Source organism: Sceloporus occidentalis, unplaced genomic scaffold (assembly GCF_023333645.1).
Source record: "Sceloporus occidentalis isolate IW3139 unplaced genomic scaffold, rSceOcc1.0.p SCAF_9, whole genome shotgun sequence".
Lineage (NCBI taxonomy): Eukaryota > Metazoa > Chordata > Lepidosauria > Squamata > Phrynosomatidae > Sceloporus > Sceloporus occidentalis.
Genome location: NW_028316989.1, coordinates 13675953 through 13689301, shown reverse-complemented (window position 1 = coordinate 13689301; position 13349 = coordinate 13675953). Strand labels below are relative to the sequence as shown.

Sequence of the window (13349 nt, the reverse complement as noted above, 5' to 3'; positions counted from 1 at the left end):
AGCCACCATGAGCTCAAACATATCTGGCCTGATGTCATAGATCATTTCCAGGGTCTCAATTGCAAGGAGGCCTTGATAGAAATCAATGTCTATGTTCCATCTGGAAGGAGCAGTGAGCGAACCATCCAAAGGTCTTCTCTACACCATCTGCAAGTGTCTTTACCTTATCAAACTTCTCAAATAGCTTGGCGCTGGGCTGGTGGATGGTGCAGATGATGGTGCGTCCACCTTGGGCCAGGGATTTCAGCAGGGAGACCACCTGGAAGCAGGAGGCACTGTCCAGGCCGCTGCAGAGGTGGGAAGGGTAGAAAGCCAGAGGAAGACAATGCCAGAGTCAAAAATAATGAGAAGGAGAAGGAATAGATATATAGGGTAGACCCCTTCTGTGTACTGCTATGGGAAGAGTGGTTGTTTCAGCTGTATGCATGCTTCTGGTAGGTTTTTGAAAAAAAAATTGGCTTTAAAATTTGAGTTGTGGGTCAGTTGTTGTTTGCATGAATGCTCTGGTGTACCACCCATTGCCATTCTGACCTCAGAAGAAGTAACTTATGCCATTGGCAGCGGGTGGCACAGCCGGATGCATTGTACATTGGGCCCTTAGTATCCGGTGGGGTTTGCTTCCAAGACCCTCCGTGGATACAAAAATCCATGGATGCTCAAGTCCCGTTATAGAATACTTTCAAGCTGTGAATGCTTGAATCCATGGATAAAAAATCCGTGGATATGGAGGGCCAACCATAAACAACCGTCCATTCTTGTAAAAGGCGACTTTTAAAAATCTGGGTTACAAGTGGTATACCACAAGTCCAGTGCAGGAGTTCTTCAAACAGAGGCTGGATGGCCATATGTCAGGGATGCTTTGACTGAGAGCTCCTGCATGGCAGGGGGTTGGACTGGATGGCCCTTGGGGACTCTTCCAACTCTATGATTCTATGATTCGGTCAGTGTAGACATGGCCTGTGAGGTTTCCAGCAGGTTCTCCTTTATAGCCGTGATGATGGAGGACTCATTAGCTCTTGCTGCCTTACCCAAGTGGTTTTATGGATCTGGATGAGAGACACCAGGGAAGACTGACTCCTACCTGGTGGGTTCATCAAAAAACATGACTGGAGGATTGTTGACCAGCTCCAGAGCAATGGCAAGACGCTTGCGCTGCCCCCCAGACAGGGATATAGTGCGGGTGTAAGAACACTCCAGAAGACTCAGTGCTGTCAAGATTTCATCCACCTGCATCCATGGGGAGGAAAAGGCAGAGGGAAAGTGTTTGTTACCCCAAACTTCACAAGTGCAATGATATATGTCAAATTTAGGATTGTCTGTTACATCGTGCTTCTGATTTCTATGCTTGGCTGTGGAAGCTGGACAGTGATGAAAGTCGAACAAAAGAGAAGTATCTCCTTTGAGTTGTGGAGAAGAGTTCTGCAGATACCATGGACTGCCAAATGCTGTAGTGTCACTACAGTTGGTGTCACCCAGTGTGGTAACTCATGGTGTCATTTCTCCCCATTGATCTGCTCCCATACTACCCCAGTAATGCTTTCTTTACCAATGTCACTCATAAATTGTAATTTTCATATATCACTGAATGTCACGCCAATAATTGTGACATAACCAACATAAACAACTGTTTCCCAGAGGGTTTTAAAACACAAGAGGGCGGGGAAAGAAATGAATGAACATCAGGACTTCACTGTCTTGCTTTTCTGCTCATTTTGGACCAGGGCTGCAGATGCGTCTTGAGCCATTTAAACTCACACTCTCTCCCCACTCTCTGGATTTCAAAGCAGCATGTAAGAGTGCTTACCAGCTCTTTCTTCACCTCCTGCTTCTCGTTCAGCTTCAGGTTTGCAGAAACCTATGTGAGAAGGAGAGCAAACACATCACTTAGGAACCAAGCAGGCATTGTAGAGATGAACTTTCTCAAGGATACACCTCCAAATACACCCCAGAAGCCATGCATGCTTTCCATCCCAGTGTTAAAAAGTTTGGTCCACTAGAAGTTTCTGTGAGCTGTATCCCCGCCCCCTCCCAAAAAAAAAACCCCACTAACTTTTCCAAGCTTTATTTTCTGTCCTTTGCAGTTCCATTATTATGGAGATAGTTCCAGACAGAAAATTCCAAATACTTCCAAAAAGAAGTTAAGCCGTTCCATGCCGATGATCCTTTACAACAGAGGTGGGCAAACTGCAACCCATGGATCATGTGCAGCCCACCAAGGGGCATTTTTGTGCACTCTGGAGGGGGGCGGCTATATTGCCAGCATGTTTGAAGACCCCTGGGGATCAACAAAATGTTTTCAAGATTTTTTTTTGTTTGTTTGTTTCTAAATACTCTCTAGGGAGAGGAGAGCATTTCCGCCACATTTTGGATTTTGGGCCCATCTCCTAAGCCTACAATGCCCCCAAAACATGGTGAAAATGTCCCACGTATCCCCTAGAGGGTATTTGGGGAGCAACACAATTTGATTTCTGGAGAGGGTGGATTCACCAGCCCATTGACATGAATCCATCAGCTGCCCCTGCCTGACACAAGGGAACGCCAACATCTGCAAACCCCATTCCCCCTCACCATCATAGCCTCGCGGACGGTGAGATGGGGCAACAGCATGTCATCTTGCATTATGTAGCAAGACATCTTTCGGAAAGTGCGCAGCTCTCTCTGCCGTCCGTTCACAAGAATCTGGCCCTTCATCCCTGTCTCCCTGAAAGGAAGGAGAAATTTGGTTTGGTGAGATAGCTGTCTTTCTCTGTCAGAGAGCTCTGGTGTCACAACAAACTATAAATTCCAGGATTCCATGAAGTTAAAGCAGTGTGAAACTGCATTAATCCTGCAGTGTGGTACCAACCTCAGTCAGCATTCTGGCCACTACATTCTGGACCTGCTGCAGTTCCAGACCACTTTGCAAGGGAAGCCTCACACAGAGTGTGTTGTAGTGTGCCTTCAAGTCCAATTTATGGTGACCCTAAGGCAAACCTATCATGGGTTTTTCTTTGTTCAGAGGAAGTTTGTCACTGCCGTCTCCTGAGGCTGAGAAAGTGTGACTTGCCCAAGGTTGCCCAGTGGGTTTTATGGCTGAGCACGGAAATCAAACCCTGGTCTCCAGAGTGTGTTACAGTAATCTGAATTGGATATAATGATGACACGCAGCACTGTGGCCACTGCTTTCTTCTTGTTGCACTGGAAAATGCTGTGCTCATCAACTATACAACATGCAACTGAAAATACCTATGAGAAATATTGTATATACTAATATTGTTGTTGCTGTTATTAGTTTATTAATTTGTATCCCGCTTTCCATTCAAAATTGGGACCCAAAGTGTCTTACAGTCTAAAAGCACAGTACATATTAAAAACTTACAAGTGATAACTGAGATGGAATTAAACTATTGCAATATGAAAACAGATCATTTGTATAATCTATGATCATCTATCTATGACCTTATGTATAGGTCTAGAAATTCCAGTCAAAAAATTGAACCCAAAATCCTGAATCGACTTCTCCATGGGTCAATGTAAGTACTGTACCTGGAAGCACTGACAACCCTATACTCTCTCATTCATCCAGCCTTTAGGGTGAGCATAAACAGTTAGTTATGCCTGCTGGAGATCTGTAAGTTTTTTGGCATAATTTTCCTTTACTTCATCCTTTAGATCCTTTATTATATGCCCCTAAGTTTTACCCTCGACTTATATAAGGGGCATATCAAAATCCATATTTTTGGCCCCCAAACTTGCCTTCAACTTATACATGAGGTCGACTTATAGTCAATTATATATAGCATATATATCTCCGCCTTGAGTCCCTATATTGGGAGAAAGGTGGGATATAAGAAAATAATAATAATAATAATAATAATATAAATTAATCTAAGTATCGCCAGGGTTTTTGGCCTCACCGGTAACCAGCCAGGATGTTCATTAGGGTCGATTTCCCAGCTCCAGAAGGGCCCATAATCCCAATAAGCTCCCGACGACAAAACTTCCCAGACAGACATTTTAGCAGCGTCTTGTATCCTAGGAGAAACGCAAAAGAGGAAGCAAGGATGACATTGTATTTTTGCATTTGCTATATTTTTAGGCTGCCCAATAAGCAAAGGCCTCTGGGAGGTGTACGGATAAATGAAAAACATAAAATACAAAACCACAAGAGGATGACAACAAAACGCCAGAAGTTAAATAAGGGGTAAAGAACATAATAAACACAAAGTGCAACCAGCATCAAAAATAAAATGATAAAAGCACTAGAACACCTCTTTCAAAGCCAAAGAAAAGATGTCTCTTATACAAAAGGCAGTCTGAATTGCGGACACATCCGAAACAGTTCGATGAAGGCTCAGAATGCAGGACTGTGCAAGCCAAACAACTTAAAATCTCCATCATTAGGCACACTGAATTCTAATATAAAACATAGTATTTTACTTATGAACAGTTCCATACTCTCCAATATTTCATAGATGAGGCAGATGAAAACATTCGAGTGTGACAAGATGGCAAAAATCACTGAGGAAGAGCCGAAGAGCCGAGAAAGGCTGCAGCAGTTTGCTTTTGCCTAAAAACCTTCTGGGAAGGACAGGCTTCTGCTCTCTCCTCTCCTTAATGGAGTGCAAACGCTTTTTGCACTTTGAACTGTTTGCACCAATGGAAGTAAGTTGAGGACAAAGCAGAAAAGAGGAGGAGAGAGAAACTGGGACTTCTTACAAGCAGCGGAAAAAGTAGGATGGCAGAGGATTAATCTGTCCTTGACAAACTGGGACAGTTGGAGGGTATGTATGGAAATGATATGCCAAATCAACCCTGGAGGTCAAAGAGGTGACAGGTATTATAGTCAGACCGCCCTTCCATCTGAAAATAATATACAAACAGCAAGAATGGTTGGATAAATTTATAGAGAAGAATACAAAAAGAAAGTACAGATGAGTATCTCTCATACAAAATGCTTAGGACCAAAAGTCTTTTGGATTTCTGATTTATTTATTTTCTTTTGTTTTATTTTGGAATATCTCTATTTGCATATATGTATACAATGAGATATCTTGGAGACCCAAACCTAAACACTAAATGCATTTATGTTTCAAGTACACTTTATGTATACACATACCCTGAAGGTAGTCTTATACAATATTGTTAATAATTTTGTGCATGAAACAAAGTTTGTGTACACCGAACCTTTTGGAAGCAAAGGTGTCACTATCTCAGCAGTTTGGTATTTGAAGTATTTCGGATTTCAGAATCGGGGGCTCTGGGAGACAAAAGAGTCATAAAGTCCAGGAAATAAAATTTAAACTCCATTAGCAACATAGAAAGATAGTTCCTTTGAGATGGTTAGGAATCTCTAGAGCTTGCACTGGAGAGTTTTGCAAACTCATGACCGCTCAGCACCCAAGATCTTTCCCTTCCCTTCCTCTTGCTTTCTCAATAGATTTAGCATCTTGCCCCATCTCCTCTTTGGCAAAAGGATAATGGGATATTGCCTCTCCATCTTCCATCTTCTGTTGAGCCGCTTGCCACAAAGTGCAAGGATTGAGCAAGTATTTCAGTCCTTGCTACAGTCCTTCCATGGGTTCAGATAGGAAGGGTGTGGGTTAAAAGGCATTTCTGCCTCCCTCCTACCCCACACAACTCTTTCTCAGTTGTGAAACTCAGACTTCTGTTCCTCCTCCTCCCTCGATTCTTCTCTGATGACAAATTGTTTCTTTCAATAGTGCCATGATCATCCATCTTTAACTTCAGGGGAGGACAGGGTACACTATCCAGCAGCCACCAGCCGTCAAAAGTCATAAGTGGAAAGAAAATTGGGGACAACTAGCAATTATATTTGTTTCAATGGAGTTTTGATTTGAGCGTTGTATTATGTATATGTAATAGGTCTAACATTACATATACCTAATACAATACTCAAATCAAAATCCTTAATCTTAATCTTCTTCTGATTTCCTGACTGCAGCCCCCATTTCTATCAATGCTGGATCCCAGATATGAGAACTCTTTTACTATTCTTATTTCCTCATTGTCTAGCAAACAGCGATAGGCATTTTCAAACATCTGATGAACTGTCATTTAGAAGACAGATTGACTTTGTTTGCTGTGGCTCTGGAGAGTAAGACCCAAAACAAGAGATTCAAATTGCAAGAGATTTTGGTTCAGCTTTAGGAAGAACTTCTTAAGGGGAAGAGCTGTTGGATTGTGTGGAATAGATTATCTCAGAAAGTGGTGGATTCTCCTTTGTTGGAGGTTTTTATACATGGGTTCGATGGCCACTTCTCAAGGATAACTTAGCTACAGATCCCAGCTGGGGTCAGACTAGATGGCCCTTGAGTACGCCTTCTATCTCTGCAAATCTATGAGTCATCTCCGCTTCCATTAGGCTGTTTGCTCTCTCTGCTCTCCAGATATGCTATCCATCTTATCTATTCCTCGTCCTCTGCTTCTCTTTGTTGTCTGATTTGATGTTGCTGTTGCCCCTGGTAGGAAAGACATGCTCTTCCCTTGGAAACTCGCCAGACCCTGCAGTGTGTTTGGAGCCAGCATGGGGAACAACGGCCTCGGCTTTCTTCCCGGGAACTCAGCAACTTCCAAAAAGAACTGATGTAAGCTTTTGGGTTTCAGCAGAACGCTCCCTAAAGTACTGCAGGTCCAGTTAGGATCTAGTCAGTGGTGACTGGTGGCTTCTGTATCAAGTGGGGCAATGAATCCACACCAGGTTTTTGTCTGAATTGTAAATGAAAAGTTCAGAGTAGATTTACTACCCCACTGATATGGAATATTACTGGGCCCAGCGCTTGGAAACATTACATTTTGGACTATGTTTGCCCAAGGTGTGGGTGTCGTTTCGGCAATGGGTTCAGCGCCTTGGATAATGCCTTGAAAATTCAGATTAATCTCAGAGGGGATTCACTGCACCATCGACATAGGAGACTACCAGACTCAGTACTGAAAGTCTGGAAAAATTAATACGATAGCCTGGAGGATTCTGACTTTGGCATTTCAGGATGCCAAACATCTCGGATAGCTGCTTCAAAATCTGGATTAAAATCCATAGCATTCTCCTTGACCCATGATCACAGCAGCTACCTGCTACCACTACCTTCTACTTATGGGAGCTGGAGCTGTTTAAAAAAGAGAGGAAGAGTGAGCAATGCACCACTAAATGAAAGCATATCTGAATTTAATAAATCCAAAAAAGCCTAAGAGACATGCAAAGTATCTGCTTAATAATATCTCCTGTGTTTTCTCTTTGTCTAATCGGCAGCCCCTTGAGGTGCTTAGAAGACTGGGGAAAGGTTGCTTCGGAAGAAAGAGTTTAACCCTTCATTCCACCATTTTTTTTCCTTTTTATCAATGGAAAACACCCACCTGAAGCTGCTACTATGTGGATGGAATAAGGATAGCAGCAGCCTTGTTGGGTCTTCTTGCATACCCTCCAACATTTCACTGGTGAAAATGTGGATACGTCTAGTCAAGCAACATCAGAGTATGGCCAAGATGGCAAACGTTATGAATGAGGAAGAACACACAAGCTAGGAGAGGCTGCAGCAGATTGCTTTTGCCCAATCCTGCTGGGGAGGCCATATTCTGCTTCCTTTTTCCTTCTCATCCCTGTTGAATTGAGTGCATTGGAGTAATTGAAATAAACTGAGGACAAAGGAGAACAAGTACAAGGAGGAGAGAGAAACTGGAACATTTTAAAAGCTGCTGAAAAAAGGGATGACAAAGGATTTATTGGTTCATCATCATTAATAACTTTGGCCAATAAATAATAACTCAGTATTTATATCAATACAGTGGACCCTTGGTATCACTAGGGCTTGGCTCCAGGACTCTCTGTGGATACCAAAATCCATGGATGCTCAAGTCCCATTATATATATATATATAGAGAGAGAGAGAGACATAGTAAAATGATGTCCCTTATATAAAATGGCAAAATCAAGTTTTGCTTTTTTGGAATTTGTATATTTTAAAAATATTTTCAAGCTGTGGATGCTTGAATCCAAGGATAAAAAATATATATGTCGATATGGAGGGCTGACTGTATCAATACATCAATAAAAGTATAGTGTCTAGATCAAGAGAAGTAATAGTGCCACTGTATTCTGCTCTGGTCAGGCCCCACCTGAAATATTGTGTCCAGTTCTGGGCACTACAATTCAAAAAGGACATTGAGAAACTGGAGCGTGTCCAAAGGAGGGCGACTAAAATGGTGAAAGGTCTGGAAACCATGCCCTATGCGGAACGCCTTAGGGAGCTGGGTATGTTTAGCCTGGAGAAAAGAAGGTTAAGAGGTGATATGATAGCCCTGTTTAAATATATGAAGGGATGTCATATTCAGGAGGGAGCAAGCTTGTTTTCTGCTGCTCCAGAGAACAGGACCCGGAACAATGGATGCAAGCTGCAGGAAAAGAGATTTCGCCTCAACATTAGGAGGAACTTCCTGACAGTAAGGGCTGTTCGACAGTGGAACAAACTCCCTCGGAGTGTAGTGGAGTCTCCTTCTTTAGAGGTCTTCAAGCAGAGGCTAGATGGCCATCTGTCGGGAATGCTTTGATTTGGATTTCCTGCATGGCAGGGGGTTGGATTGGATGGCCCGTGCGGTCTCTTCCAACGCTATGATTCTATGATTCTTTGATCAATAAATATTGACCATACTCTGATGTTGCTTGGCCACATGCATCCTAGTTTTCATCTGCAAAATGTTGGAGGATTTGGGGAAGCCATCCTTGAACATCGCCGCTAGAGGGCCGCCGAACATTACAAATCTTTCCTCCCTTGGTTTTCAGGAGAAGAGGTTCATCAGCCCAGTCTGTACAAGGGAAGAAGCTCCAGTGCATACATTGAAGCCGACAATATTGTCTCAAAATGCCTAGATTCTCCCAAATGTCTCTCCCTTCTCTTCCTCCAAATTCTGTGGGCCTATCAGGAATCTCAGGGGCTGGAAACCATATTTCAGAGGAAAAAAAAGTCTGAGTCTTCCTTTCCTAAGAAAGCCCTACAAAATTCAGGGGGTCGCCATAAATCGACAAGCGACCTGGATGCACAGATACACAGGTATTTGGGTTGCAAGGTCAAGAATATCCCAGTCGCTGAAATTTCAGGGCCAAAACCACACAGCTTGTGATGTTGCGGAAAAGCAAGCCCTGCAGATATCATTAAGGCCAATATATTCAGCATCAACTTTAGCCGCAGATTATAACATTCAGATAAAAGCACCAAGACTAACAGATGAGGAAAACACTCAAGCAGATACATATGCACTTTCCAAGGCAGAAACCTATGTGGTTTTTAACACATTTGCCTGATGAAGAAGCCAGTGGGGCTTGGAAAGCTTGCAACATTTATAACGTGCATTTTGGTTGGCCCTATAAAGGTATCGCTGCTTGGTGGATTTGGGGCGATGCTGCTGCATAGAGAGCTCTAATCCTCTTTACCTCTGAAATAAATTTTAGCAACAGCCAATGTTACATTTGGGGACTTAATCCTCCACCAGGAACTTGATCTGAAATTGGGCAGAACATCCAACAACTTTTCTCAGTAGTGGGTTAATCCGGCGCACCTAATTGTTAAAAAACTACAGGGGGAAAAATGCTCCATCGACTCAACTTCCATATCATTACAAGGCTTGGAGCAGTTCGGTGGAAAGAAAAGGTTGCATCTGGCTGAGAGAAAAGGTCTGCAGTATTTTGGCACCGTCCAATTTAAAATATTGTCAGCTGATTGGAAAGGCCCAGTGATTCTCCTGAAATATACTGTACAGCACCAAGTATCCATTGACAGCCTCCTATCCAAGTACTATCCAGGGCTAACCCTGCTTCGGTTCCAAGATCAGACAGGATCTGGTGGTTTAGGGTATTTAGTTAGGCTTTGGTGCTCAGCCACTGAGGTAGCACTCTTGCTGGCATTGACTAGGTCAGTGTCCGACAGTAACCTCCTTAGCATCCATCCAGGGACATCATTAGTCTGTCGCTAATCTCACCTAACATTAGTAGAGACTCAAATGTCCGATTAGCCCGTTCTTTTTGTCTCTAAAGGAAGATGGAAGGCATATGATTAAACAGCTGCAGATCCCCTCTCTTTGCAAAAGAAGGTTGCAAGCCCAGCAGGCTGCATTTCTGAATATTGACTCCTGAGAAATCTTGGAGACGGAGTCCAAGTCTGACCACGAAACCCATTTATGTTTCATATACACCTGGTGCACAGAGCTGGAAGGTGACTTTATACACAATATTTTAAAGTAATTTGTGCATGACACAAAGTTTGCGTACACTGAACCATCAGAAAGCAAAAGTGTCACCTATCTCAGATCTCCGCAGCACTGAGCCATGGCAGTTAAAGCAGTGTCAGACTGCATTAATGCTGCAGTGCGGATGCAGCCTTAGTTTATCTAAATGGCTATAAAAACAAGACTAGCGGGCAGGCGATTCTGGGAGTTGTAGTTTCCAATCTCAACTAACGTCCTCCTCCCCTTTCTTGCTTCTGTTCATTTGGGGATTTGAGATTCATTAATTACTCATTCATTGCCATTTAATTACTCAGCTCCTATTCCCAGGAGTCAGGGAAGGAGAGATTGCAAGTACAAATGGCCTTGATCCCCAACCCACTTTTGATTGCAAAATTAAATTGAAAAATAAAGTAAAGTTTCACAATAAAAGAATGAGAAATGAGAGGAAACCAGTGATTAAGGCTTTTCTCCCTGAAAGTGAGGATAGGGTTTGAGTAATCCTATGGCAATTGGTCCACAATGAATCGCTTATTCTATCTCTGCATAGAAGAATAGCATAAAAGACTTAGAAACCACTAACAGGAAGCTTCTAACTAAAATTGTATGGGGGCCTTTGCTAAAAGAAACTCATTTCTGAGCAGAGCTTAGGAGTTTATCACATGAAGGAGATTGGGAGCTTATCCCGTGACTATCCCCCAAAAATCATGTAATTACGCAAAAACATTTCATACAACGTCACACAAGAAGCAGTCACTAAGAACCATTAACACACATCTTTTTACTTTCAGGATTCAGTGACAATGCATTTCCAATATCATTTTATTTGCACAAATGCATGTGATCATCATTTATGCAATTACTCACCATTTGTGCTTTATTTGCGTGATGCCTTAAATGCGCTTTAATCTCTCTTTAATGCCGAAATTAGCCCCAGTGTGATAAACCCCTTCAAAAAATTAACTTTTCTGGATGACAAATTCCAGAAACTCACAGCAAGTTAGTGAAGGGATTCTAGGATTTATAATATCCCCAAAATTAATTTGACCAAACTCTGCATCTAGACCAGGTATTTCCAGCTGATTCTGGAAAAGCAGTAACTCAGCAATGTTAAAGTGCCTGAGTTTAGAAACATTTGGGCTAAGGGACGAAAAGGAAAGAATTGCATTTTCCCTCCTGGATGTGGTTTGGCTCACTGCCATGAGCCAGCTCAAGTCGTTTTTTCTGGAATCAACTTTCTGCAGTGCAGTGCAGCACTTCTCTGGTGTGCCATGGTCCATATTTTGTGAATGCAGCCTTGCGGTTGGCTTGCTATGACATGCCTTCTCACAGCCCACAAACATGGCTGAAACATGGCAAAAGGAGGGCATAAATGGACCATATGGGGTGGCCAATAGTGATAAAAGGAAGAGACTGGCAATGCACAGGTGCATACCCTCTTATGTTTAAGAGCCAAACCACATCCATCTTGCCCTAATATACTTCCTAATCATTCCAGTCAGTTGCAGCAACTGTTTACTCCTTAACTGAATGCAGAGGTTTTCCTTCTCCTAGTATATTTTGAATTTCACATGTGCACTTTCCATTGCAGTTCATTTAGTTTTTTGGTATTACCTTATGAACTGGGCTGTGGACTTTCCATGCGATATCTTCCCCTTTGCCCAATCCAACTCCAGGGACATTAGTCAAGCTCTTGCAAAGCCTTTCCCCCCCTCCAAATCTTTCTAGAAATTTCGCACCATTGCTATAAACTATTGTGGTTGCATTGCTGGTTTTCCCTTGGGGCAATATAAACCCTTTCCCAACATACACATGCTCCCTGTGCGAAATGAGGCATTAGAAGACACCAGTGATGTAGAAACAGGATATGTGTGTTAGAGGGTGATCTCATGCTGAATGCTGAAGGCCTTTCCATGGGGGTGCTGAACCATGATGGATTGGGACCTTATTACACAAAAGTAAAAGCTATGACTATAAATTGTTCTATGTAATGGAGAGGGGGAAAGTTAGGACACGCTCTTCCCAGCCAGCTTGCTGCAACCCATTTCCCTGCCCAGAACAATCCAATAAATTAGAAGCATGCTGCCTTTGTAATCCACCTAATCTAATCTCTATCCCCTTTGGTAGATCCCATCTTCTTCCTTCTAAAAACCTCTTTCTCTGTCTTGCTAATATGGATTTCTATAGAGATCCTGACACGTCCATCCATACCACAACCTACGCTAAGACACCGGAAGAAGAACAACTAAATGAAACCATATATTTACAAGTTAACCAACTAGGATCACGGAGTGTGTCAGTGCATAGCCCCATCAAATTTGCAAGAACCCGGAAAACATTTTTGGCCCATTTCAAGAGGACCAAGCGTCCTCCTTTTCCAGGATATGCCCTACATTTCAACCCTCTCTGTCCAGGAGGAATGTCAGAACGTCCTCCATTTGGAGCATCACTAAGAAGCATTAATTGCATTCATGTTTTTAGCTTTGATTTTGTCATGTCCGGCATTCATCTTGAATGTCTTACATTTTGCAATGCCTTGTCCTCCTTTGCAGGTGTGACCTCTGTCCATCTTGCCTATTGACAATCTCTGTATATGTCAAAGAGAAGCAAGAAACGTATAAATACTTCATTTCAAGGCACAGAACAATAACCGATCGTAACAAAAGTCTCTCATTCTCTCTGCTTCCAAGGTAACCCAATCTCCCCCTAACTCTCAGACAAATAAGTGCTGGTGTCCAAGTGTGCCCCAAGTCTCATTTTCTCTCCATATCCCAGAAATCTGCAATTACTGATTGCTAGGAAAGCCCTTTTGCACATGCTCAGTTAAAAAGCCTCCTCTCTCTCCTGCCCTGGGTTACTTGGCACAACTGACCCCTATTGAAGACATCCGAGGGGTCAAACTAGGCCAGTGAAAAAAACCTTGCTCACATTGAGCCTTGACATCTCCAAAGCGTAGCTAGGAGGCCCCTGAGCAAAACACCCATGGCTTTTTGGGAAGCTGGGGAAGGGGATTTTGCAAAAGGACCAACAAGAGGGCAGCTCTGCAGTTGGTCCTCTTCTGTGGGCGACTGTAGGAGAGCTCATCCCCGGCTGCACTGCTGCACCAGAAGCGCTTCTGCTCCCTCGCCTGCCACTCA

General features: G+C 42.9%; 1 protein-coding gene across 1 annotated transcript in view; it reads right to left on the bottom strand.

The window, feature by feature from the left end:
• ABCG4 (ATP binding cassette subfamily G member 4) overlaps positions 1-13349 on the bottom strand; it is a 35007-nt gene that overhangs the window by 7138 nt on the left and 14520 nt on the right. Inside the window, exons 3-7 of the mRNA XM_089537529.1 lie at positions 3897-4014; positions 2569-2701; positions 1805-1855; positions 1082-1227; positions 164-287 (exon numbers count right to left, since the gene is read on the bottom strand). Of these exons, the coding sequence (XP_089393655.1) occupies positions 164-287; positions 1082-1227; positions 1805-1855; positions 2569-2701; positions 3897-4014 (572 nt within the window). The remainder of the gene's footprint in view (positions 1-163; positions 288-1081; positions 1228-1804; positions 1856-2568; positions 2702-3896; positions 4015-13349) is intronic.